The sequence below is a fragment of the Betta splendens genome, chromosome 2 (genome assembly GCF_900634795.4).
Source record: "Betta splendens chromosome 2, fBetSpl5.4, whole genome shotgun sequence".
NCBI lineage: Eukaryota > Metazoa > Chordata > Actinopteri > Anabantiformes > Osphronemidae > Betta > Betta splendens.
In genome coordinates this window covers 6,980,466-7,007,473 of record NC_040882.2, presented here as the reverse complement: position 1 = coordinate 7,007,473, position 27,008 = coordinate 6,980,466, and the positions used below count along the sequence as shown (strand labels likewise).

General features: G+C 43.4%; 1 protein-coding gene and 1 long non-coding RNA gene across 5 annotated transcripts in view; one reads left to right on the top strand and one right to left on the bottom strand.

The window, feature by feature from the left end:
- The window catches only part of LOC114867345 (gamma-aminobutyric acid receptor subunit gamma-3-like), a 67,405-nt gene extending 43,192 nt beyond the window's left edge, over nucleotides 1-24,213 (top strand). For all 3 annotated transcript variants that reach the window (XM_055504400.1, XM_055504401.1, XM_055504402.1), the window contains 8 exons: nucleotides 3,289-3,380; nucleotides 3,738-3,869; nucleotides 5,825-5,907; nucleotides 10,112-10,249; nucleotides 14,626-14,778; nucleotides 19,454-19,650; nucleotides 21,345-21,560; nucleotides 23,831-24,213. In XM_055504400.1, coding sequence (XP_055360375.1) covers nucleotides 3,289-3,380; nucleotides 3,738-3,869; nucleotides 5,825-5,907; nucleotides 10,112-10,249; nucleotides 14,626-14,778; nucleotides 19,454-19,650; nucleotides 21,345-21,560; nucleotides 23,831-23,941 — 1,122 coding nt within the window. In that variant the 3' untranslated portion in view covers nucleotides 23,942-24,213. The remainder of the gene's footprint in view (nucleotides 1-3,288; nucleotides 3,381-3,737; nucleotides 3,870-5,824; nucleotides 5,908-10,111; nucleotides 10,250-14,625; nucleotides 14,779-19,453; nucleotides 19,651-21,344; nucleotides 21,561-23,830) is intronic.
- Nucleotides 16,410-27,008, bottom strand: part of LOC129603402 (uncharacterized) — a 32,292-nt gene continuing 21,693 nt past the window's right edge. For both annotated transcript variants that reach the window (XR_008693219.1, XR_008693218.1), the window contains exon 3: nucleotides 16,410-16,764. This is a non-coding gene — a long non-coding RNA (uncharacterized LOC129603402). The remainder of the gene's footprint in view (nucleotides 16,765-27,008) is intronic.

Here is a 27,008-nt window from a genome sequence, read left to right as displayed (position 1 = left end):
ACTCCCTTAACGCCTTCATTTTCTGACTTTGAAACAGATCCCCGGGGGAATAATGCAAGCCCCTGTAGTTAATTTCAGTCAGATAACTCCCAGTAGTCTGCATCATTGTTTTGCATAATGTCCATGAATAATGGACCTGCTTCAGCGCCTTGTCCTGTAGGATCCCAGAGTCCCAGAAAGCCCCCAGTGGAGGCAGAAAATCCCATTTGGTTTTGGCGTGAAAGTTCATCTGTCGCAGGCGTGTGTCACCGTTCGCCGCTTTGCTCTGAATTATAGGCCGCATGGATGTCAGCATTGTGTCTTTGTACAATTATCCTCCAAAGGTCACATAGGACCATGGTTACAGATGTGTTAGGAAGGTCGGGTCTCATCTGTCTGTTTTTAGGAAAAGGTCAGAAAAGTCGAGTGACACTGTACGTATGTGACACCATGATGTTTGGGTCTGTATGCGCTACACGGCCTAGAAAACCAAACGCCGCCACGTGTTTTCTGTCGGGTTCACACAAACTTGTACTGAAAAGAAATGTGACAATGTACAGCAATAAAACTCCCCCACTCAGCCATTACTGCACCTTCCTCCTAAACCTGCGCCAGGCTTTCAACAATTTTCCGTTTCATATCGGTGAGAGATTGTGAGTTTCTTCTGAAGAGTCCTCACTGTCTGACCTTATTATTAAAGTGTCATTCTGCCTGTTTACTTTTTCTCTGAAGGACTTCCAGCAGATGTACTGACCTTCTCCTGGCGATGTTGGAGGTCCTTACCTTCTGTATGATAGGGTATTAAATACGCTTTAATCTCTGATGTTTCCTATCCAGAACATTTCTTTTAAGTATGATGTGTATCAAGAAATTGGCTTGGTTTTGTACGTAGCTATTCAGTGTGGAGTTGCAGTGATTATTATAATAACAGAGGCTCTGTATTAACTAGAACTATGTATTAATGTCTGTAGGGGATTACCTCACCCCTCTGTGCTCCCCCTTTGTTGTGCTCTATTGTTCGGATGACTGGCAGAGCGATGTGAGAGGAAAACGTGTCCGACACTCGTAATGACAATGTGACGGCGGCTTGAACGTTGTCAGAAGCTGCTTACATCAAAAATACACTGAGCTCGTAGCTCCGGCAGCTGGCGGAGGCACTAGCGATCACCGCGGCTGTAACACGCTGCAGCCGGATCCCATGCAGATGTGGGGCCACAGACACCTTCTGATATCAGTCAGCTATATAGACTAATCAAATGCATCTGTAACTCCAGGCCTATAAGGGCGTTCTCCTGTGTGTCCTTGTAGTCTGTGTTAACCAGCTCATTCTCTCTTCCTTCAAACAATGCTGCGGCACTGAGGCTGGAAGCCCCTCTCTCTGCCACCTTACGTGACTCGGCCAGTACAGCACAGAGGCAATTTCAGTCTTTGTGGAACAGCTGGGATCCAGCTCACTGAACTTATAAGAAAGCACTTTGCAGGCTGTTAGGAAGTTAAACCCCACAACGGTGGAGCTCCATCATCTCCGTCACTGCATCTCATTGGACACCCTTAGCATCAATAAATCTCTTTACTCTGCTGTTGTTCTGGAGCCCCGTTTTGATGATGGTGTTTAGGGATGAGGGTTAGTATAGGTGGATTTGTCAACTCAAGAAACTGCATGTGACAAAATGTAATATAATAAATTCTGGTCAACCACTATTAGACAGTGTCCAATATCTCTTGTTACGTGGCCTTCATGTACTTTCACCACATGATGTGCTTCGACCACCAGCTCAAACACGCACCGCTCTCCTGACTCCACTGTGGCCGTAGTCTCAGTAATTCAGCCCCACCCATACAGTACTGTACAAACAGGTGGAGACACGTTTCTGCATGGGTTACGCTATTCCTACAATACAAACTCTAAACTGTAAGAAGGCTAATTAATTTCATGTTTGCAGCGTGGATTAAAACAGAAACTGCAGCCAATATGCTCACATCAAGACTTCAGGAATTAATTATATAGAGGGAGAGTGTCGTTGTTGAGCCTGTTGGGCTCCAGTTTTACTCACCACACTTTTAACACACCATGCAGCAAACGTAGATACTTTGGTCTGCCAGTCAGATAGTCAACAACCCGGGACACAATGGGAGGATGAACCTTCATCGCTGGCAATTTCTCACCCGGGAGAGCCTGCATGAAGGCACTGAAAGCGATGGGAAAGTAACAAATAACAAACATGACCCTGACAGTGCTTGCAGGCTTGTCCAGATGGGCGTGTGCTCGGTTCAGCAGGTAGGTGACGGCAGGATGAGTCTCTCCAAGGTCCCTCAGGCTCATGATGAAGACGTATGTCAGAGCAGACGCACGTTTCTGTAATTGTGCTGCCAATTTAGACAATTAAAAAAACATGTCATTGGAACTTTGGGTGGAAAAGGAATTATACTCTGGGTTTGGATGCATATTTCAGTTTATTTATTTTGCATAATCACATACTCATGAGGATGAACATTATATATACTGTATAGAATATGTATTATTAATCCGTTACATTGATTATATATTCCATAATACATATACGTAAATGCCGAAGTACAAAATGTATAAAAATCACTGAAATTATACTGTAACAATACTGTCTGTGAGGAAATACAGTTATAATTAGTTATTCTTCTGTCAGCATCAGCCACGTGTTTCCAAATTTAAGATACATGCTTTTAATTCCAGCTTCAAACATAACAAAGCTCAGTAAGTGACACTCATTCTCCGCTAAATATAGAAATGCAAAATATAGCTATTTGAATTTGAGATCTCTGGAGGATTTTGCAGTTTGGTGTATAAACAAAACTTTAATTACGCAGCATTTACAGGCGTTTCTCAGCGCAAGTAATGGTCAATTTAGAGATTGCTCTCAACTTATTCAGATCCTTAGTCTGAAGAATCTATCTCATCAGCGTTGAAAGGGAAGACGTTTCAAAAGAGATGTGTGGTCGGACATTTTAACCAATTAAGTAAAAAGATTCTGTTTTATTCCAAAACTTTAACCAACAGAAGGAAGAAAAAACATGCTGAAGTAAACAATTTACGAGATTGTGTAGTTTAATTTCCATATCAAAAGCATGAAGTGCATTTTTGTGTGTGCAGCAAGTGGCGCTTTGCTTTCGTATTTTCTTTCATGTGGACACGTTTGTGTTGTAACAAACACATTATCAGCTCCCCCAGAAAGCGCTCACACAGGCTTCACCCAGCCTGTCTGCGTCGCCTCTCGCTGCTCCACTTAAAAGGCTTGCCCGATCAGTGTATTGACTCTGCTTTTCTCTCCTCAGGAGTACCAGATCGATATTATCTTTGCCCAGACATGGGTGGACACCCGTCTGCGGTATAACAGCAGCACCATGCGGATTCTCACCCTCAACAGGTATCTGCATTCAATGCCAGTACTGGGATGTACTGCAAATACTCAGAACTTCAGTACAACATCCACTTGTCTTGAGGTCTAAAACAAAGCTACTGCTTTTCACAGTGTGAACATGGTGAGACACAATAGCTGCTGCACTGGAATATCTCATTTGAGACAACATGAGTCTCTCTCTCAGGAAGAGGCCTATAATTAACAGAACAAATTGATTGATGTGCTTTGTTTTCTCCATTCCGTAAGGGTATTTTATTATCTTCTTATGTGGAATTGGAGCTGCTCTAAGCTTTTTAGTAATTCAACAGCAATCATTTCTGACCCCCTGCACCCTCTTCCTCTCTCTGTCTCCTCTTCGACCAGCAACATGGTCGGCCTGATCTGGCTGCCTGACACCATCTTTAGGAATTCCAAGACTGCCGACTCTCACTGGATAACGACGCCCAATCAGCTGCTTCGCATATGGAACAATGGAAAGATACTCTACACGCTGAGGTACAGTACGTCTAGACACACAGAGCAGAGTGGGTAAAAAAAGTAACTTCCATAACATACACATCGCCCCACTTGATGAAAGAAATAGCAGGACCTTGATTATTGATATTTGCATCTTAGCTTTTGTTACATAATCTTGCTCCACCTTTAGCACTGCTGCTCCAACATGTCAACATGTTGTGGCTCTGCTCATTTTGTTCTGTTCTTAGTGACATTGTCTGGTGGAGAAGTGACAGGGGAAGGTTGTGTGTGTGTGTGTGTGTGTGTGTGTGTGTGTGTGTGTGTGTGTGTGTGTGTGTGTGTGTGTGTGTGTGTGTGTGTGTGTGTGTGTGTGTGTGTGTGTGTGTGTGTATTGTCGTGTTGCAGAATAACACTCACTGTCTTGGTGTCTACAGGAAAAAAAACTGTCAGGTTTTGAGGGGCCGGATTCTTTTAAAATTTGAGTGACGTTTGAGTTTATGAACCCTCGAGCTCTGACATGAGCTTTTTCTGTCATGTGGGTCCAATTCCACCTGCAAATCCAGAATTTCAAACCAGACCTCGGCCACAAAACAATAACCACCATAAAGTTTGTTTTTAGTCTCTGGAGGATCAGATGCAATTTTTGCTGCAGTAAGATAGTTCAGATCCCGTCGCGTTGATGATTAGATCAAGTAAAAATGCATTAAATGACTGTAAGCCTCTTGTCTAATACTTGAGAATTCAATCGCGTCTGTTGCATCAGGCTCCTGAATAAACAGTGATGCCTGAAAGCGTGTGCAGATACTGTATGCAGAAGGGAGCAGTGAGTGTTTCCAGGCAGCCAGGTTTACGATAACAGGGAAAAAAGGAAAAAGTGTTTACCCTAAATCTAATTCATATTTATTAGTGATCTGGTGCATTTTTTCAAAAAACAACACTCACAAACTTCTAGTTTAAACTGCTGAAATGCTGTGAAGTACAAATGTTGTACTTGTAGTACAAATGAAGCTGCATTGCTCTACTGTGTGCTTAATGTGTATGTTTAAACAATGGACCCAGTGATTATGTGTAATATGAAAGGGGTCAATTATAGTGACAAACCTCCTGGGAATGACTTACTGGTATGTTGTTTTCAGCAGAAAGGCTCTGGTGGAGTCTAAAGCTGTAAATTCCTCTTTTCAACCTGCAACGTCACCAAATCTGGGGCATTAATAACTAATTTCATGGCTTTCACTGCGCACGTCCAGGCTAAAGGTGATCATTCTGCAAATGGTTGTTTGGCTGAATGGATCTGAAGCGTGTGTTTTGGGGGCGTACAAGTAGCAGGTTGTTGTTGTTGGCTCCGTTCACCACAGCCTCGCCTGCTGTAGCTTTCGGAGACTGTGCGAACTGGAAATGCAAATTGTAACTGTACATCATCTGCTCCACAAACAAGACAAGCGAGGTGACCCCCTTTTCCTGCTGTGACTGAAGCTCTGCTTTTGTGCCTCCAGTCAATTAATGGGAAATTACACGGAGGACAAAGACACAACAAGCCATTTTTTCTGATAGTCACATTTTTTACAGCTATTATCACCTCCACTGAAAATTAAATTTTGGATGATCTATTGCAGGAACATGGAAAGAATATAAAACACAGTCAGATTCAGGTTCATATATGAAATATGAAATTAATTTAGTGTTCGAGTTCTTCCTTCCCTGAAACATCTGGTGTGTTGACTTGTCCAGTCCATCGTGTCTAAGTATTGCTGTTTTTAGACGCTTTCCTGCCTCTGTGCTCTGACCTATACATTAACGTCGTCTTTGCCAAAACCACGTCCGCTGATGAACAGACAGCTCTGCCATTTTTAGTGAGCCCAACCTGGCAGGCGCGCGGCTCCCGGCACCATCTGGTTGGACGGCAAGGCGCCGCGCTGCCTCGCGAAACGTGAAACGAGGCGCGTTCCTACTGTACGGCACTTCCACAGCCGTTCTGCCTTTCTCTCCCTCTCCAGGATGACCATCAACGCAGAATGCCAGCTGCAGCTCCATAATTTCCCAATGGACGAGCACTCCTGTCCTCTCGTCTTCTCCAGCTGTGAGTATTGGCAAGGAATATGCACAAACACACAAATAGTGTAGGCTCACACTCATGCGTAGTGTTGCCTATGTGACATCTTTAAGAACGAAGGACGTTTTTAATGAAGACTAAAGAGTTTAAAGTTATAAGTAGACATAAAAGTCGCATGAAATCACACTCAACACTGTACTGAGGGTGGAAAGAGCATTAAATAAAGCTGAAATGCTCAACTTTTTATATTTACAGTAAGTTTTGGAACAAAATAATTTAGTACAGTAAACAAAATAAACTAGCCTTGGCCTCAAAGTGTTTACTACTGTGCAGTACACACCAACCGAAATATCATTTCAATATTAAATTATCACTTTTTTACATATTTTTTACAAGTCTGTTTCCATAAATGTTTCGATCATGAGGAAGTCGCAGACTGACGGACGTAATATGGACATAATATGCTGCTGATGGCTTCATTCTGGCACAAAATTAGAGTCGTCCAAGCTCATTGTTCCATTAATCGGTACTTTATTAACTTACCCAGCGTCTAGAAAGCACCAGAATCACATTAGAAATGATATGACTGGCCATTCTACTGGACCAGACATCCTCCATCTCTAGGTACAATTTCATTTAGGTCATAATCGTTAACCAACATGAGTACACATGGCACTACAGTACGCGTCACACACCGAATATTCAGTGTCCTCGCAGCACTGAGTTTGGATCATCAATTGACTACCTCCAAGCCTCCTCACAATTTGTTCACAGTAAGAAGGGAGCAAATGTGAAGGCGCTGTTGACCCCAAATGAGCTTCCATTATGTGTCTGCTCTCAGTAAAGACTTGCAGTAATGACGCTCCTCCTCTGCCTCAGACTGCGTCGACAGATGCCTTTGGCTGCATTTAATGGGCAGCACCTTTCTTCAGTAGCGCCAAATTAAAATCACTAGTTTCTATAAATTATGCGAAATTGCACATAATTTATCAATATGAGTATCCATTCTCTGGATACCTATGCGATAAGCTTTTCATTCTTCAGAATAAGGCATTTCCGTCAATCTTCACATTACGTCATTCTGATGCCAAAGAGAAAGGCGTCTCACTGAGGTCCTTGCAACCAGTTCTGCATCAACGTGTCTGCAGCCTCCGAGTCACACGTCGCACGGATGGTCTGTAGGATGGAGAGCTGCTGTAGAGAAGAGTGGCAGAGCAGAGGTGACGCACGGTCTGCTTCATCGCTATTGTCCTCCAGGTCGGCGTCTGATCGGCAGATCTGTGTCTGCTGAAGTTTTATGATGTGGTCGAGGCCTAATGCACAAGCTGTGAGATCTGTCTGCAAGGCCATTACAGCCGCAGACAGTCCTATTTGTTGTGACTCAACATCATAAACATGAGGAAGCCCTCGGTGACCTCGCTAATCTTTCTGATTAATGCTGCGTATTTTCTGAAAGCACATTCAGACTTCGTTGTACAAGCGACCTGACACTCTGGAAACAAGTTTTAATTTTAGCCAGCAGCTTGGATTTGAGTCTTGATTTAGGCTACTGGGTATTCACAGTCAGAAAAAGGTAAACTTTTTCAACAGCTGATGATCTCTGTCTAAAAGCTATAAAAGCTTTAACTATGATTACAAGTACTTGGACTCCTGCGTTGGTCACATCACAGGCGTAGCCACAATCACTTGGACAGGATCACCCTCTGCGCTGCTACTGGGAGGATATTTACAGCTTTACTGCACATACTGGTGTATAAATGTATATGAGTAATGAGACAATGCGTGGGATCACACTGTGGGGCAGTAAATAGTGCGACGTATGATATTTTGAAGACATTTCGCCTTAGTTCGGTCAGGCGACATGCTAGAGGTGCCTGCTACCTTTTCTAAATCACATTCTACATGTTGGTTATTAATATACAGGTGGTTCTTAGATGAGGCCAGACTTTGTGTGACAATACTGTATACCATGTCTCGGGGCACAGTTTATTGGGAGGGGTGCAGCAGCGGCTCATTTCACATTCAGACCGTCCAGTGTTAGTCAGAACACAACTGATGCCTCTCATTATATTCTAGGCAGAATAAAAAACGGTGTGTCTCCTGGTTGCACGAGTAGTTTCTGTCTCGTGCATTATTTGTAGATGAGATGAAAGACGTTGCTGAACTCTGTTTTCGGGTGGTCATCAGTTGGTTAAGAGATTCGCTCATTTGTCATTGAATCCATGCATAATAAATATTTTTAGACAGACACACAATAACAGAGTAGCTCATGATAATCAGTGATTTGTGGTAGAGATATATACAGTCATATATATAGTCATTAATTAACAAGGGCAAATGTCAACTTGGCCCACATTCTAAGTAGACCAGACCCTGGACTATTGGGACCTATTGTTTAAACACAAAAAGGCCCGTTCACGCCGTTAGCAAAGTAATCACTGGAAAAATGCAGAATTAACCCCACAGCAGTGCTGATCTGGAAGGTGAATCATACATTTAAAGATGTAATCAGCAGTTTTCATTCACTCCGGCTCAGAGGAGCCGAGGACCTCCATCGTGACAGCCTCAGGACTTGTTTCACAATTCGAAAGCCCCTCGACAGGAGCTCACAAATGTTCAATCACCCGAAATCTCAGCTCTGACTCTGTGTTCTGCTGAAGTTTCCTTTTGAATACCTAAAACCTGACCAAAAACAGACTTGTGTTGATCTCCTGTGTACTGTAATGTAAGTGTGGAGACAGGGGAAATAATCATCAGAGCTGCTAAGTAGTTACTGACCTCTGGCCTTGTGACAGAAGCTACTATGGTTTTCTGAAATAGACTGTAAAAATGTGCTGACGGGCAGTTTTTGGTGCTTTTGCTCTGCGATAAGTTACAGCAGGACAGCAGGAACAAATTCATCTTCCTCCCTCAAAGGCTCCTACCACATGTAGATAAGCATGTCTTTACTTTATTCATGAATATTTAATTAGGTTTGAAGAGCTGGGCTAATTACAGCAAGGGGGTTTAGTTGGAGTTTTTATTGTTTTGTTCTAGTGTAGTGTTACTCACTTGGTTAGTAGCTTCATACTACATGTGAATCATAAAGTACAGGGATATAAACCTAACCCCATGGTTGTTTGTTGAATAGTAAACACTGATATAGCCAACAGTCTAATTAGCCTGACAGCACCAAGGCGGCCGCAGGGTTAACTGCTCTCATACAGTACGTATTCACATCTGGCCTCTGAGTGACGTTTTTCCCTCCTGGAGCAGAGGCGCCGTGTGAAAAGCCAGGCCACAGCTGATCGTACGGTCGTTTTATAACGCTGCGTATCAACATGTCACTTCAGGGGGGCGTTTAAAAGGTCAATTTGTAGCTACGCAGATCCGTTACACAAGTAACACGGCAGTAATACTGTTTGCAGTAAGAGAGGCTCTTTGTGAAATATGATGGCAATAATGTTTGCATCTAAATTAGTTAGAAGAAAACCCTTGCATCATGATGATTGCTCTTGGTTATTGATGATTATCATGTACACAAATGAGAGCATTCACATAATTAGTCTGGTTTCCACCACAGGGCACAACAAGTCTACATGACATCACGTGGTAGAATGACTGGAGCCACAAAGCTTTTTTCACACAGAGACAATATTCATTCAATGTTCAGCATCTCGGTTTCTACTAAAAGGAATCTAGAGCAGTTTATAGATTTGTAACGTGGCCAGCTTCTGAACACCACAAAGTGTCAGTAAAGCGATTTTGAATTCTCCTCTGGAGCATCGCTTGGCTACTTTCCCACGTCACTGGAGTGGAACAATTGGCTTGTCACATGTTTATGGAAGATACACAGACTATAATCTTACACTTCAAAAAACGTCCTCTTATTTAAAAAAAAACACAAGCCGGATAATCAGATTTCCCGACTGGTCTCGAACGTTGCCTAGTTTTGTATCTTTTGCTCACAACCGTTGCACAATAGAAAACTCCAAGCAAACAAGCTAGCAGTGATTGCTCAGATGCTGATGCAGTCTGCAGAATTGCTTGTGAATTTTACTGTATAAATTTGTATAAATCATGCATATACCAGGTATAAATCATGCATACAGTAAAACTGCATTACTGCATTAATCTTTCCTGGATTCTTCGCTTTCAACTTTTATCTCTGTATTTTTCTTTCGCACTCCCTCTCTCTCTCTCTTTCCCACACCTAATTAACTCCTTGCATGTGTGTGTTTCTGCTTCCTAGATGGCTACCCCCAAGACGAGATCGTGTACAAGTGGAGGCGAAAGTCCGTGGAGACTTCGGACCAGAAATACTGGCGGCTTTACCAGTTCGATTTCATGGGTCTCAGAAACACCACGGACGTGCTCACGACGACGGCGGGTAAGTAAGGCTTGAGACCGGAGGAGTGAGCCAGCCGGCTCATTTCATGGCATTAGGGCTAATAATGGTATGAAGCTGCAGTAATTCCAGCAGGGAAGGTTCTTTCAGTTTCACTTCCACCCAGAGTCAGAGGTCAGATTTACATGTCGACCAGCGGCCTCTACCTACAGTGCTACAGTACCTCAATGCCAGTGGCTACTGTAGCAGAGCCAACGCTAGCACCACTCCCATAAATGTAATCATACAACTACAAGCTCAAAGCTCATGAGCATTCCCCTCGGGCGTAAGAGCAAATGGGTTTTTCCACAGACATTAATCATGAAGATTAAAGATTAAAAAGGAAGTTTAATTATTCAACCCCTTTCTCTTCCCATGCTTTGCATGTGATTATTAAGCTTTGTGTTGTCTGATAATTTAATTAAAGTTTGTTGTTTGGGAGGCGGTTGTAGAAATATTGGTGCTCCAACAGGTGCCAGTAATTTAGCCATAAGCGGTGCAGGGTGGTCAAGCTATTACGTTTTAATTCTTCCATGGGACCTTTGCAGATGAAAACAGGTCGCAAACAGGGAGCAAGGGCAGAAAGAAGCCCATTAACGCCCCTTAACTGTGTTATGAGTTGCATACGTTTCCTCCACTTTGTGTCTTTCGTCTTTAGAAGAGACGCTCTCAAATCTGCATAACGTGACCCCGTTGAGTTTTGCGAGAGCTGAACCTCAGCTCATGAATATTCATATAACAGGAGTACTTGGCTCGATTAGGAGAAGGATAATAGGGAGTGGCATCTAATTATTAAGGGGCTCCGTGGAGACATACAGCCTCATTTTGGTTAGTGAGCTGTCCCAATACATGACATCCAGTATCTGAATCAAATACGATGTACAGTACATGCCTCAATTTGTTCTGCAGGAAGCACCGTTTCTTTGTGTTACTAATTAATTCCATCCCACCACACGAAGATGCCACCACATTTTCGTGCTCGTGTCTCATGAGCATTCTAATTCCAAGATGTAGATAAATTATACATGTTCACCGACTCCTGTTGTATCGTCTATAACACTGTCGAGCTAATTTTCTGCTAAGATGCTCAAAAGCAACGGCGAACCAACACATCGGCCTCCCGCTGTTTAGGAAAATTAGACGTTTTCTCATTTATTTCTTCGTTTCTTTTCCGGCGCTTGCTGGAGCGACGTCTTCACACACATGACGATTAGGTCCCCGGCTAAAAATACCCGTCCTCCGTTTACATCACGAGAAAGTTCCACCGCACTGTGCTCGTCTGCTGTTTCTTTCTCTCTCTCCCCCGCTCCTAGTTTATCCTTTATCCCCGTTAAACGCATGGGGTACAGGTTGTTTAAATGAGTGGGCCGATCCCCGACCACAGCGCCACCGGGGAACTCCGCCGCAAATCCACCTTCATTATCAATTCAGCTGCGTCCTCCTCAAAGGCCCCGGCGCAGAATCCCAAACACTGCAGCGCTGTGGTTTCAGACCCCATTACAGATTCCCCCGAAGCTTCCAAGCTGCCCTTTCCAGATACGTCCCCATCCTTCTGTTTAAACTACTTTTTGAGTTTGTTGGCAATCTGATGCCTGAGCTCTATCACACATGTAAACAGTAGACAAGACAAGTCATAGCGTAGCAAGGTGAAACAGGTCTGTTCAGCATCTCCTCCAAACAAAAAGTGCACATTGGACTTACTGTCTGTCATTTTAGATTGGAGACATTAGACACGATTCTTCTTATTGTCAACAACAAGCGCAGCCGGTAAAACCTGTTACAGCGTCCGATCGATGACCTGTGGGTTAAAGTGCAGGGAAAAGTGAAAAAGCAGCGCTTCCCTCCATTTCATTACCACCGCCCGGGTTCCCTTGGGCCAGGTGCTTTAATGAAAGTGCTCGGCGGCAGGGAGATCGGAGCGCCTAGCGCCGGCCGGCTACCAGTGGTTAGTGCGAAAGAGGCGCGTTTCTGTGAGCACGACCTCCTGAAGAACAATGGATAGCTGCGTTTCCGCCGACTTCCCCTGAACTGCTCAGCGGATGTTAAAAGTATCAGTGAACTAACTTCACCACCGCCATGAAATTCGTAGATTATTAACGCAGCCAATGAACTCACCGAGCTCACATTATCTCATACATAAACTAAAACCAGACAGACTTATTTTGGTACAAGAAGCAAATTACACTGACTTTATATCAGGCCTGCTGTGTTGTGATTAAGATTTCCTTTGTTGTAAAGTAGCAGTGGAGAAAATTAACAAGATAATTTGCAGTGGTCTTTGTAATGTACATTCACTTAATTCTTGTCTGTACAAGCTCTGATTGTGTGCATCCCTCATTAACGGGCCTTAGTTAGAGAATTCCCTTCTTAGTCTCTTGTCAGCGTTTTTTTTTTTTTGTTCTTGGAAAAAGCATTTACATAATCAACAAACAGGGTCCTCGTGTGGAATAAAAGCGCTATAAGTCTTATTAAAGTTTTCACTTCCACTCAGTGCATCTTTATTTTGCAGTTGCATCAACGTCTTCAATCTGAGTCGGTTTTTAAGACTTAATTGTTTAGCAAGTCTACTGGAAAGTACTGAATCTGTGGTGTGGACATAGTTTAAGAATGAGATGGGACTTTATTTTGCATTTCATTCAGCTTCACTTTCCTCTCCTGTCATTAGAACCACATTACTTTCACAATGCATTCAAGGTCTAATTGTAATGAGCTGAACATGAATTTTGACTATTGTGTTAAACTCCAGCTCCTTGCATGGAGCTGAATGAGCAGCACTGACCCCGGTGCAGCACATGTATGAGAGAGCAATGAGTGGACACTGAAGCTTCGAGGCCGTTTCCTCTGCATTAAGGCAGCACGACCTGCATCACACCTCTGCTTTAGGGTCCAGTCCCATTGAGGCGGGAAGACAGTATTGATCTGTTGTGGCAGTCTTCAGTCACAACCTAAAGAACTAAGAGACTTTTAATTCAACTGTCAGTTAGATAGATACACTGCAAAAAGCCCTAAATAGCTGGTTTTTATTTCTAATTGAAAGGTCATGTGAACCAGTTGATGTCTGTATTACAAATGTTTATAGTAAAACCCAACCGTCTTCACCTTTAGTGTCTTCAATTGCTCTAAATCCTTCCTGTTGCAAATGTAACTGATCTGTTATTTATTGAAATGTTTTTGTTATTATACTGTTATTCAGTGCACAGTGCGGTTTATACACAATGATGCACAGTGTTATTTCATACATGTATTACCTGGTTCTGTGTAAAACATTGTGGAAGTCAATAACTACATAAGATAGTGAACATCCACCTGCCAAACTGTAGCAGCAACAGGTGCATTTCTGTATTTTGTGAAACTAAAAAAGACAAAGTAAAGTAATTATGCTTTGAATTCACTAAGCAAGGCAGAGAAATGAACATCAGAGTCTGACTGCTGTCTTCAAAGTCTGCAGAGTAGTTCAGCAATTTGCTTGTTGTAGCCGAGATCAAACCTACGTATTTAACTCAAGGTGTCAGATGTCAGATTATCAGTCAACCACAGCGGACGTGCAATTAACATCAAGCAAAAACAAACTAGTAGAGCTCATAATGATGTTTTATTGCTTTATAATATTTAATAATACAAACCCTTTTTACATTTGTCTCAAATGATGAAAACAACTTCATGTTTTTCATAATAATATTTGTCTGAGCATAAACATTTGATTTAGATTTACAGTAGTAGCAGTTTTAGTACAACCCTGCTCCTCTCAACATCAAGGTTTGGCTTTATTAACCATTTAGGCTGGAAGCGAGTGTAACAGACACCTGTCGATTAGCTGCAATCGAAAATGAAACTGTTATTCCAATTTCACATGGAGCGCGAGAGTCCACTGCAGGCAGAGGACACAGATCATCAACACGTTGACAGTAACGTAAAACACCGTACTAGAAGCTGAAGACTGTAGAGGACATCTGGTCACTCCCTTCATTTTCTTTGTCCCTGTTCAAGCTGAGGAGGAACTCCTCCTCTATTTTATTGGCTCAATTAAGGGTTTTGTCTCTTTGTGCCCTCTGCTCACTGTAAATCTCATTAATCTCACTTTTCCAAGTTATCTCCCCTCTGTACCGCCTCCTCGCCTCGCTTCTTCTTCTCTGACGTCTGTCTTCCATCCAGTTTGATTCAGATTATCTGGCTTCATGCAATTACAGTACAGGCCCAGTTCCTGACTATCACAAAAGAGAGGGCCCCATGTCTTATACGAGCAATAATAACACCTTTGACAGACTTCAGTGAATTTGATCAGCTCTTTGTGGTGCAGATTGAAGTTGCTGGCGTTACTTTGTACAAGGGCTTCCACTTGGCAGGAGAAACATTATTTGACTTTGTGTTTTTGTCTACAGGCGATTATGTGTTGATGACGGTGTACTTTGACCTCAGCAGAAGGATGGGCTACTTCACCATCCAGACGTACATCCCCTGTATCCTGACCGTGGTCCTCTCCTGGGTCTCGTTCTGGATCAAGAGTGACGCCACGCCAGCTAGGACTGCTTTAGGTACCGCACACAGCAGGTGTTGTTGGAAAATATCTCTAGAGGCAAAGTTGATCATGTAATTGAAACATTATTGTCATGTTTAATGTAACGTTGAAGACTGACTTTTCTTTGGTATTACCACTGGATTAGTACTCGCAGTCAAAAGCCATGATGACTTTTCATCACAACAGGGTTGATGTGACTCGGTTATTCTCGCTGTAGTTGTTACCGGGAGGAGCAGTCATTCATGGAACATTTGTAAATGAGTTAACATGGAGGAGATTAGAAAAGATCTGAAGCTGTTGTTTGTTGGTCTGTCCATTAACACATTTTGTAAACATATCTATCATTGTTGCTTTCTTCAGTCATCCTTCATTACAGTGCTGACATTTGTTTTGAAAATGTTTCTTTCCTCCACTGCATGCCCACCATTAGTTAATTTGCTTTCCTTTGGATGATGGTGATGTGCATGATGACGGTGTCCCCATTTGAGTTGAGTCTAAAGGTAAGTTTGGGATTGTACGCATAAAGTCTTGACATTGTGTGACCTTAATTAATAAGGGTCCATTATTTATAGTTTTTTAAAATGTACGGTTTGGATCTACCAATCTGTAACAATGAAACAATCACACTTGTAATAATTAATTAACTGTGTGTTTAATTGGAAGTCTGTATAGAGTATGTGTAGTCATATTCGTGGTCCCTTCACACACACTTAGATGACAACAGACCCTAGAGCAGATTTAAGAATTTGAATGGCTGAGACTTTTGATTTGTATTCTGCGAGAGTCTATAGGCGGCACATCAATGACAGAAGTGCAGATTCCATGAGATCAGACCCATTTGGATGAAAACACCAGCTGAAGACTGTTTTATGGTTTAAGCCTGGAATTTTTACACCGCCTGTTACTGCAGCCTGGCAGCATACAGTAGACGGCCCTGGACGCACTTTTAGCAGGCCCAGCTACAGTACATCTGACCGGTTGTCAACAAGCTGTAGTCACATTGTCTTCCATTATCCACTCCCCTAAAGCCCCACACCCAACCAATGCTGGAAAGGATAGAGTGTTTACAGTCGTCACCCTCCAGCCGTTGTCAGGTCCACACTGGGGTGCAAACACTAGTTAAGTGTGAACCGCGTGGTCTGGAGACACGTCCTCATTTGAAGCTGCAGAAGGACCTTCACTGGCGCTGTTCCCTATGATATACAGCATTTCCTGAGACTGAGGTCAGGCATCTTTTAGTTTTATCCTGTGTGTGTAGATGGCAAGACATCTGCTTCAGGAGAAGTAAGTTAGTCATTGTGTTCATCAGGATGCCAGACAACTGAGAAGAGAGACAATTAAGAGTCTGGTGTAACTAAGACAAACAAGAACCTCGTCTATGAATCCCATTGTAATTGTCGTGTTCCTTATTGTTCAAGGTTGGCAGGGCCAGTACCAAGCTTCATTATGCTTCATCTCTGTGAACATTTCCATTTAATACTGTGGCATATTGCATCATTTTAAGTCATGTCTGTGTACAGACGAACGTATATATTTATAGGGTGACCTGGTAGCTGGTAGAGTGCAGAGCATTGGTTTGCTTCCCGGGTGCAATAATAGTTACCTATTACTGTTGTAAACTAATAGTGTAATTATCTGACACTGTGGTACAGTAACCAGACACAAACCAAACATTTATTTAGACTGTGAGCGATATTGAGAGATGTGAACTAGCTGCGCAATCTGTGGAGCTACGAAGAAAATAGGAGGGTTGTGAGCTGAGGTTGTTGGGGTCCATGTCCTGCTAGCTGCTGATCAGCCCAATGAGATGAGAGGTTCCTGGATTCCATCTTTGATTACAGCCTAGAAATATCAGCACCAGTCCCTTTCAGTCTGATGTACAGCACCCAATATAGTGCAGGCAGGAGAAAACCCAGCAGGTTGTGACCCTCAGTGGGCAGAGGGAGGCGGCCCTGGTTCAGACGTCTGTGCAGCTCCGTCTTCACACTTTTCTGATGCTTTCCTGTGGGTCAGAGATAGATCAAAGTCATGTTTGGAGTGAAGGTTTTCAATAAGCTGAGTCCTACACACAGCTGTTGCTTTTTAGACCCTGGCTGCTAAGATTGTAGGTGGTGCGACGATGGAATCACATTTTCACTGAGCTGCTCGTTTCTGTCTGCAATGTTTGTGAATATGAGTTAGTTAAACACTGTAAAACAACAATTTAATATCTCTCCATACCCTGTGATCTCATAGTGGCAAACTAACTCACAGTCAATACAAACAAGACAGACTTCAAATTAAAGTTAATAATGACAATGAGTCCTCACTGGCAACTTACTAATATACTAGAGGCTACGTCTCCCCTTTAGAACCATTTACACCCCTGAGACTTCAGAACTTGAACAAAGACACTCTCCTAAATTGGATTAGCTGTAGAAAAGAGACTGGACATTCCAACTGTCTGACCTGCTCAGAGGTGGGGGATCCAGACAATACACTGAGGTGTAATAAAAATGGAACTTCATAATCCAAAATCCTCCTTAGAGACTGTTTGAATTATTAAATCTAAGTCTGATTTGCCTGTGAAATTGCTACTACTGCTACAAAATGTAACATCAATTGCTAAAGTATTTACATGTTTGTGTTTTACATATGTCTGATGCAGAATCTTTATTAGTTTTAAAGAAGAAAACAAGGTGGAGGTCTCTACTTGCCGAGGCCCCCATCAGAAGATACACATTAATTAGAGAGGGGGCACTTACTGTTGACTACCAAGCATCTCCCTGGTCAGAGGGGACTGATGTAGGACCATCCGGCTGATTACTAAATGGAAGATGTGGCTTAAAGTAAAGGCCTTCAGTAGTGCAGAGCACCTTTAATCACAGTGTAGCAAATGTGCCACATGTTTGATTTAACCTAGAACATAAATTTGTAAGTCTGAGCATAAGCACTACAAACAAGCAAAGAACTAATTCACGTGCACTGCATTTCACTTTGATGCACAGTAATAGCAACGTGTCACCACAGCCATATCAACATTTGGTCCTTGTTGCCATGTTAAACCTGCTCATATTCACTGTAGTAGTTTTACTCCAATACATACAGTAAATATGTTAATTGGATATCTGGAGTTCAGCTCGAGCCTGAGCTCTAAGAATGAATCCTGCACACAGGAAGCTCTCAATGCTCACCTGATTGATGCCTGTTTGTGTGATGAGCGGTTCCCACAGACAAACGAACGCTACTTCTTTAATCTCACCCTGGGTGCTCTGTTCTCATGCACATTTAACAGACCCTACATGCAATGTCACTGGAGCTTTCCCTTTAAAACCCCTACAACAGATTGCTTGTGCAGCCATGATGATACGCTGTGACCCAGTACTCCCCTCTTGAACTATTTATAGCCTCTCTGTTACATGAGATGTGCTCTGTTCTACCTGCGTTACCCCTGCACGCCCAACAAAGGTTAACATTTAATGTATGTGAATGAATTGTGGACGCTGTTTGTGAAAGCCTGATTTGGAGCTGCCCAGAAAGCCAGAAGCGTGTTTCCTTGTGTTGCTGTGATCGCAGCGTGCAGACTGCTTGGCACTGCTTGGTGTCTCCGGCACATCCGCTCTTCTCAGGCATATGCGCTGGAGCGTTGCTAGCTCCTGTCTGACGGCCCTGCTGTACATGTGTGGATGAGGATCGCCCGGTCGCAGCGTCGCTGAGTGACAATTCCCACTGGATGAATGGAAAACTGGTGACCTTGATCTGAATTAGCAGCCCCAACTGTGAACGGCCTGTGGCCAGCTTAACAACAAAGACAAATGTGTGCGCTGGTGTTTTATTGAGTTGGAGCTGTTTACAGTACACAGGGATCTCAACGGAGTTTGATTCAAGGTATTAGAAGCAGGGCTGTTCATTTACCAACTTTGGCACTTTAATCTAATGAGGGGGAAAAGGAGAGTCTAGACGAGCGCTAGGGGGTAGCTTGAATAGATGGGAGCCAGTCGTCTCTATGGAAACCGCAGGCAAAAACAGTGGCGCACGCTGCCATGAAAGAAGTGTCGGAGATGAAAGAGACAGGGGGGAGACAGGGATGGAGCGGGAGGCGAGGGGTGAGGGGCACCGTGATGGGGAAATCAGGATGAGACAACGATGGAGCGTTGACTCAACACTGCTTTGCATGTTTGTTTTTTATCACAGCGCCATATCGCTGCCCCCACTGTCGCCAGGTTCATCTGATTACAAAAAACAATAGATTTCATTTCACAAAGCAAACAATACTCTCCTTTAAGGCACCGCAGAGAGTAATTCCGCTAAAGCTAACACTGATTACACAATTAAGAGCTAAGCCCAAATAATAACACTACTTATTTACTGGCGTCACAACAGCGGCGCTACTCAACGGTTGCTTACTGTAAGTGCCTGACCCACTGGCATACCGGCAGTTGGCACGGTAACGGCACTTACATCCCAATAGCTATGACTCACTTTCTTCTCTACGTGAGTTTTTATTATAGGGGTCAAGCAATAGTTAAGTGCAGTGATTAGAACAAACTAGCTGGTAGCACAGTGCAGCCTTTCACTGGACTGGTCCACACACACACGTTGCTGGTTAGTTTAGTTACATTTTGCTCCATCTGACACACTCCCCTCACAGATGTCTAACACGATGGTTAATAAGCCTCTGCCCAGGTTACAGCATCCGTTCATTCCTCCAGGTATCACCACGGTGCTCACCATGACCACCCTGAGCACGGTGGCCAGGAACTCGCTGCCCAGAGTGTCCTACGTGACGGCCATGGACCTGTTCGTGACCGTCTGCTTCCTGTTCGTCTTCGCCGCCATGATCGAGTACGCCATGCTCAACTACTACTCCTACAGCATTCGCAGACCTCCTGCCAGGAGGCAGAGGATGGTAAGGCCTGGATGAGTGTTCTTCTACATTAACATCCTCCTCTGCACCAGCAAAGGCTCCAGCTGCATGAAACGGCATAGGAAGCAGACACCTCTCACCATACAGTGCTCCCAGATAATTTATGAACATTACTGAGCAAGCCGCACTTTTTAGAGGCTCTCATCACATCTTGCTAAAAAAAGTAAAGAGAAGCGCACATGCACAGAACAGCCGCGAAGCTGCTTAATCACATGCACATTCCGCCAAGACAAAAGCATCTGCGCGACACAGATCCACAGCCACATTGTTCCTTTTCCAGGCGATGCGAGTCAACTTCTACTTGTGTGAACCCGGGGCTCTTTGTCTCCTAATCTGTGCCTGTGCTTATCGATAATGACACAATAAGATGTGGACGTCAGCTACTCTGGACTAAGACAAGTGTTTCTCTGTCCAAGCTAACAGAGGGAGGAATCTTTTCATTCAAAATGGTGCAACCCAAATCAGTGAATCGAAGCTGGCTATCGGGGTCTTCGCACCAATAAGGCGGCTGCAGACAGTGGGAGTAATCAAATCAGCGGCATGTTTATACCGAGCTTCTTCCACGTCTGTCGTGTCTGCATGAAAGCATTTCTTCTCTAGCGAAATGCTCCAGTGCCAGAATCTAATGCTTTGTGTGGGAGTTTTCAAGGCTGCACCTGCCGCAAACGCCTTAATGGCACCGGCATACGTCTGCGAAGACTGACTCAGCCGCTGCCGGTTCCCTCTCTCTCCTCCCCTCTTCATTTTCAACACAGCGTCGAGGGCTCCCTTTAATGTTTCTCTGGGCTAAAAAGGCTGTCGGCTCAAATTGAGCAAAGTTGCGTTACATTCCGTCCCCTCCTCTGCGTTTCTGGCTTCCTGCTGTATTTTTGCTTTGTGTCTTTGGGGAATCCTCAATCCCCCACCACCCACCTCCCCCCACACCCATCCGCCCCATGTGGCCCCTTTGTGCAGCCCACTCGGTCAAATCTCCAACTCCACAGGATGCAGAGCTCTCTCACTGTGTCTTTCTCCCGCCTCCTACTCTTCGCTTAAGAGGACAGTAGAGGACTGAGAAATGTATGAGACTTTACCACAATTACTGTAGGTTGTCCCACATGATGTTACAAACATCAGGGAGCAAGTCACATCACTTTTTTCAGGATATTCTTTTTCAGCAATGAGGCTATATCTGCATTATGTGACTAAACAGGATATTTAACAGAAAAGGAACAACAGCGACTCCCTGCTTTGTAGATACACTAGTTTGATTATACAAGATATGATTAAACATGAATATTTAAATATATTCACTACATCTACTCTGGAACAGGTTAAAAACAATAAAAATCACAAAGCTTTTGTACCACAATCATATTGAGGCTTTTAACTGGGTCCATTTTATTGTTCAATTGGGTATTTCTTCACTTCAACAGATAAATACAGAGGACAGTACATCACTTTGAGTTGTATTGAGCCCATTAATAATGGAGTCATCTAAAGCATCGATATACAATACACGTCTGCACCTTCTGTCGTTTTGGAACGGACAATTACAGAGACAAGAGCTCGCTAGAAAGGCACAGTGTCTCGTTTTTTAGTAGTAGAGCTGAAAATTGAGCAATAAGAAATTAAAATTGATACAGCTTTTGTCCAAATGGTCAGTTCTCCACTGTAACTCCTTTATGTTGTTCCAGGCCTACTCCTCCTTCAACGTGGGGCGCGTCCCTCGGTCTGTGATGCCCATGAGCAACTCTCTCTTCTGGCAAGACTACGACGACAACTGCCTGTACGAGTGCCTGGACGGGAAGGACTGCAAAAGCTTCTTCTGCTGCTACGAGGAGTGTAAAGAGGGCGGATGGAGGAGAGGTCGCATCCACGTCAACATCAGAGAGTTGGACGCCTATTCCCGGGTTTTCTTCCCCACCTCCTTCTTGCTCTTCAACATTGTTTACTGGGTCAGCTACCTCTACCTCTAGTTAGTCTGGCGCCCGGCGGGCCCCTCAGGAGCGGGCGTGAGCACACAGCTAGCCATGGGAGGTCAAAAGCGAGCGTGGAGGAGGGGACGAGGTGGATCCACTCTGTGACCGACCGCTCCAAACACACGTGTGCATTTGCACACGCTATAGAAGCCACTCCAAACACTCTGCAGTAGAACAACGAGCCGCAGTCATTGAGTCTCTGGGGCTAAAGGACGGACTTCGGAGTTGTGTGGGAATGGGGTGAAGCACCCGTAGTGCCTTCTTTAGAAAGGGTGTGGTGCCGTGACGCACGGCTTCAGAGACCCCGCTGTTCTATTTCTTACCTCATCCGTAGCGCCTCTGCATGCTGACCCGTTTATTGTTTGATGCCACAAACCCGGACTGAAATTCTGATGTTTAAAAACACTAATCATTCATTTTGTAGCACATTAGTTTGAGTTACTTTACGTAATAGAATTAGGTCTTTTTTATAATAATATTTTATCTTAGTATTATTATTGTTAGTTGTATTTTCACAGCAAGTCAACTAGTTCACACATCAGGTGTTAATGAGTTGGCGTCAGAGCCCGTGGCTGTCTGGTCCAGTTTCTTGAAAATCGTTGCGTTGTAATAAGTTCATTATTAAGAGCAGATTTTGGGTGCGTTCAATGAAATCCTGGATCGTGTTTACAGCACATAAACAGATAAGTGTTATAACAGTAGTGGCTTCTTTTTAACAGTCATAACACTACACATTTGATTTAATGCGTTTTAAATGTTCACAGAACTAAATGTAGGTATTTTCCAGAGCTTTTCCGTAGCTCAGCGACGGACGCCTTTATTTGCAGTTATTAACCTTGTCTGTACACCCTTCTTTGCTTTCACCATTACGTAGCGAGCCATGGCCGGCGCTGCAGCTGGCTCAGTGCCCGATGATCCATCAGCCACTGTCTTTGTTTCCACCTTTCGAGGAAGGCTTTTAATGTGACTAAACCGCAGGAAGCATTTTGTTGTTGCTGCTCAACTGGAAACAATTAGAGTGCAGAACATTGTAAACTGAGACACATAGTGTCCTAACAAATCATGGGTGAGGAAATTGATACAAAGCATCTCCTGCTCAAAAGCAGCTGGCTAACTTAGCACAACTAGACGTGAGGGAACAGCTTGTCTGCATCTAAGCGAAGTAGCTTGTTCACCTAACATATACGTGGTAACTGGAACATGAGCCACGTCTACGTTTACTTCATTAATTTTGGATTTGAATCATTGCATCGAGTTTCAGAATAGAGCTTAAGCTGATGGAACCTCCAACTTTTTGCCTTGTTTTTTCCCTAATGAAAAATGCAAGGACGTTTTTTATGCCTGCCCCTGCAGGACTTACAGTGAAGGCACGTTCCCTTGTGCAAAGCTGGCAAAGATCACAGGTGCTGTAAAATATGTTCTATGAAATGTGATACACTGGCGCTGAAAAATGGATCATACAAGATGGCCGTTCCCCAGCGTGACGTAGACGTGGATGGACGACACAGGCGACGCCTAAAATCCTTTGGTTTTGTTTACTGTTCTATAGTGTTTTTTGCAGTTGTTTGGCTTTGTAGAACAATGAGACCCCTCTTCCCTTCTCCTCCTCCCCTATTGCACACGGACACACTTTTCCCCAGTATTTGTATGTTCAGAGAAAAGCTTTTATGTAAGTTGTATCTAATTAATGTTTCTATTTTCATACAGTTATATATGGAATGTACGGTAGGCCAGTAGAGAGGCCAAAGCCAATCTGGTTCCAGTTCCGTCAGTTCATGCTGCCTAAATGAGGTTATATTTAGGGGTCCTACATATTCATAGGGAGTCGAGACACATTGGCGTCCCGTCCAGAGGTTTGTAATCGCAAATCAAATTGCCTCGGGTACGGCTGGAGGAGCGGCAGAAAGGCTGTTACCCTGTGGGCCATTACTCACTCTGCTGATTTACATCAGCTCGTGGGAACGGTGACATTTAATGAGAATTTGGACATTGGATCTGTCTCGCTCTCTCGGTCTGTCTGTCTGTCCATCCACTCATCCATGAACTGACGGAACTGAACAGAGCTTGGTCCGCACCGCTGTAACGCTCCTCACCTCTGATATTTCTACTACACTTTATAAGTGTCTTAGTCTGTTGAGATACTTCAATAAAACCGAAACACAATTTTTTACATCTTATTGGAAACCACTTGTGTGTTTCAGCTGACTGGGACCTGCATCTTTGGAATTTCGAGTACTAACCCAGGATCACCACTGGCAAGGATAATGAACTCATCTAAGAGACTCTTCCAGAGACCTTGTCACCCCCACTAGAGTTTCTCTGAAAAGCGACGCCACACTCGTGCCAAGGTGTTACTAAATCATCCCATTTCTGCTTATTTACCCAGTAAATCAATCTGTTTTAGTTGTCGGTGGGGTCTCTGGAGGGCAGAGATATACCAAAAGCCATTCTGATCTTGGATCAGCACTCCAAGGGGTAGGAATATTTTATGAAAACGGGGTCTAAAATCAAAATAGGCATCTTTTATAGTGTGTAGTACATTCCCTGAATTAATAAATAATGTTTTGGTCAAGTACTACTGTGACCCCTTTTTGTGTGAGACTGACTTTGTGATGTGTTTTGTGTACACTAACCGATTCATGATCTAAAACTGTTGAGAATTTCAGGAACATTTCGTGGTTTCGTCCTGTAGGGTTTTCGATAACATGTTTCTGTTGGACTAAAATGTCAGTGCCTCCTTTACTAAGATCCCAGTGAATCATCTATTATAGAAATGTCTCACTAAACTGCAGCCTTACTCAAAACCACTTCTAATTGCTTTGTGGGTAAGATACACGAAAGGCAATAATGCTCAAAGCAAGCTCAGGCCAACTGCAAGGAGAGACACGGCAACTAATACCAAATGTTATTAATTTAAAAAAGCATTGATACAGTAGTCTAATCTATATTGATGAATTAAACCCATGGTAAATCTAATCACGCTTACAGTATCATCAGAGAAAGTGAACCTAAAGAATCCAACTGAAGGTAAACAAATAAATTACATTTTCAAAATTTAATTAAGAAAAACATACTAGCAGCTTTCATTCCACTATTATTTACGTCCACGGCTTCAGCTTTGGGTAAGAAATACATAGCTACTGTATAGCCTCAACTGAACTCGTAAGACTCTCCTAGAGGTCCTGTACAACCTTGAACATAACTATCTAAATGTAATTGAAATTTCATGCTCTAGCATAAGTCTAGGTGTCTGACACCAAAAGTCAGCCAGGAATGTCGATTTTACTGTGCGATGTTGTTCTCAGCTGTACCTTCAGCTTTCTGAAGAAATGTGGCAAACCTCCATGAAATCAGCACAGGCAATTTTATCCACTCTCATCAACAGTCAGACTGAGATGGCTTTATAACCTATAGAGCATACAGCAGCCTCTATTCTTAGGATCATCACTTAGTGCCCAGGATCATCACTGGCAAGAATAATCCACTCGCTCAAGACTCCTCTAGAGGAGTCCTTGTCACCCCTATTTGGAGTCTTGTGTTGCGTTTCAAAGAAACCTAAAGTGTAACTAAATCATACATTTCTTCTTAATTACCTGGAAGAAATTACTGAAGATGAGACAGAATCTCCGCTGCTTCTTCAGGTCTAGCGACTGTGTTTTCTACTGTTGTTGTTTTTTTTTTTACTTATGGACAATTAAGCGTTTCATTATACTACAGCCACACAAATCATCTGAACATCTTAGAAATCTTTGTTCTAATTAAGGTTTTTCTTGCAGCCTCACATACAATTAAGCGTTACCTAGTAAAACAAATGAAACATTGAGGTGCACTTGTGGATGCTGCAGGATGAGGGATTTACTTGCCGCAGCCCCAGGTGGCCCCGGCTCAGGTTTCGTAAGCTTGGAATGATTACCAAGTATAGTATTTACGCACAGAAAGACTTCAAATTTAATGTTCTGATAGACTTTTGGACGCATTAGGCTCTTGTTACACAAGGGAAGAAGCTCCGTTTGGCCGCAGGCAGTGTGCCTGCCTAATAACAATGATACAGCTAATATCCAATGACAGATGCATGAGCACGTCACCGCTCTGCCCAGAGTTTTCTGACCTAGTTTGAAGCGAGTGGCGTGAATAGCGTACGAGCCAGAGACAGACAAACAAGGGGAGTCAAAGGGTGCACGTTACGGGGCTGAGCTCCGCCACAAGTGGAGGAAGCTCCCGCCACCTACACGAGGCATCAGCGGGTTGGATGGCACGCCACCACAGTGGATGCGCAGAGAGAAGCACTTACGCAGCGAAAAATAGCTCTGCTGGTGTGTGTGTGTCGGTGTTGCGGGGGTGGGTGGGGTGTAATCATGAAGTAGCTGGTAAAATGACAGCCTGCCCTGGAATGGACACTACTTGGGAGATGCCTCGCTGCAGGGAGTCTGTGCATTTCACTGAGTGTGAGTGTGTAAATCCATGCGCGGTGCAGGAAGCATTCGTGGCTAAACAGTCTTTGTCAGTGTGTTTGTGTGCATCTCTAAACACTGCAGTTTGTCTACATCTCTAGTGAGCTATTCACTGCATTCATGTATACATACGGTATACCAGTGAATAAATGCTAAAAATACATCAAAACTAAGACTAAATTACCAAATAAATCACTTGTAAGTGGTGTCAATTTCTCAAATTTTGTGTAAAACTATTTACTAAAATGAACTAAAAACCTAATAAGAGCATGTGACAGCGAATTCTCTGGTGAATGGCAATAAGTGGTGCAAACTACACCATCACATAGATTTATAACAGGACTTATTATCGCGGGCTAGAGAGAACGTCATTACACTTAATAATCAAATTACTCTGTATGTCAAATACTTGGAAGATTAGGCGTTTATTGTCTGCCTAATGATCTGTGGCCGAGAGCATACACTTCACGCTTTTGGATTTTTTTTTTCTCATTCCATTCCATTTCCAGGTTTGGATGAGGTGTCACACTCAGTTTAATAGAAGAGGGCTTTCAGGTGTGGTAAGGCCTCCTAAGGCAGCGGCACGTCTTGGGAAATAGTGTCTCTGTGAAGCCGAGTGCATTTTCAAAATATTCAGACAAGAATGCTTTTACAGAGTAGAATTAGTAATGGCTCAAATTGTTTGCCACCTATTGAAATCAACAGGTCAGGTCTAAATGCACCAATCAGACACTCCGATAGGTGCCAAAGTGACAAGGTAATCAGTATTATTCACTTCACCTGGCACACATTACATAACATATGACCATTTGGGTAAATACAACACATTATAATGGTTAGACGACTTCTGTAGGTCAGAACATCTGCAGGATGCAGGTCTAGGGCTGTGGTCTATCCGCAGCGGTCAATATCTCTTAAAAGAGGTGAA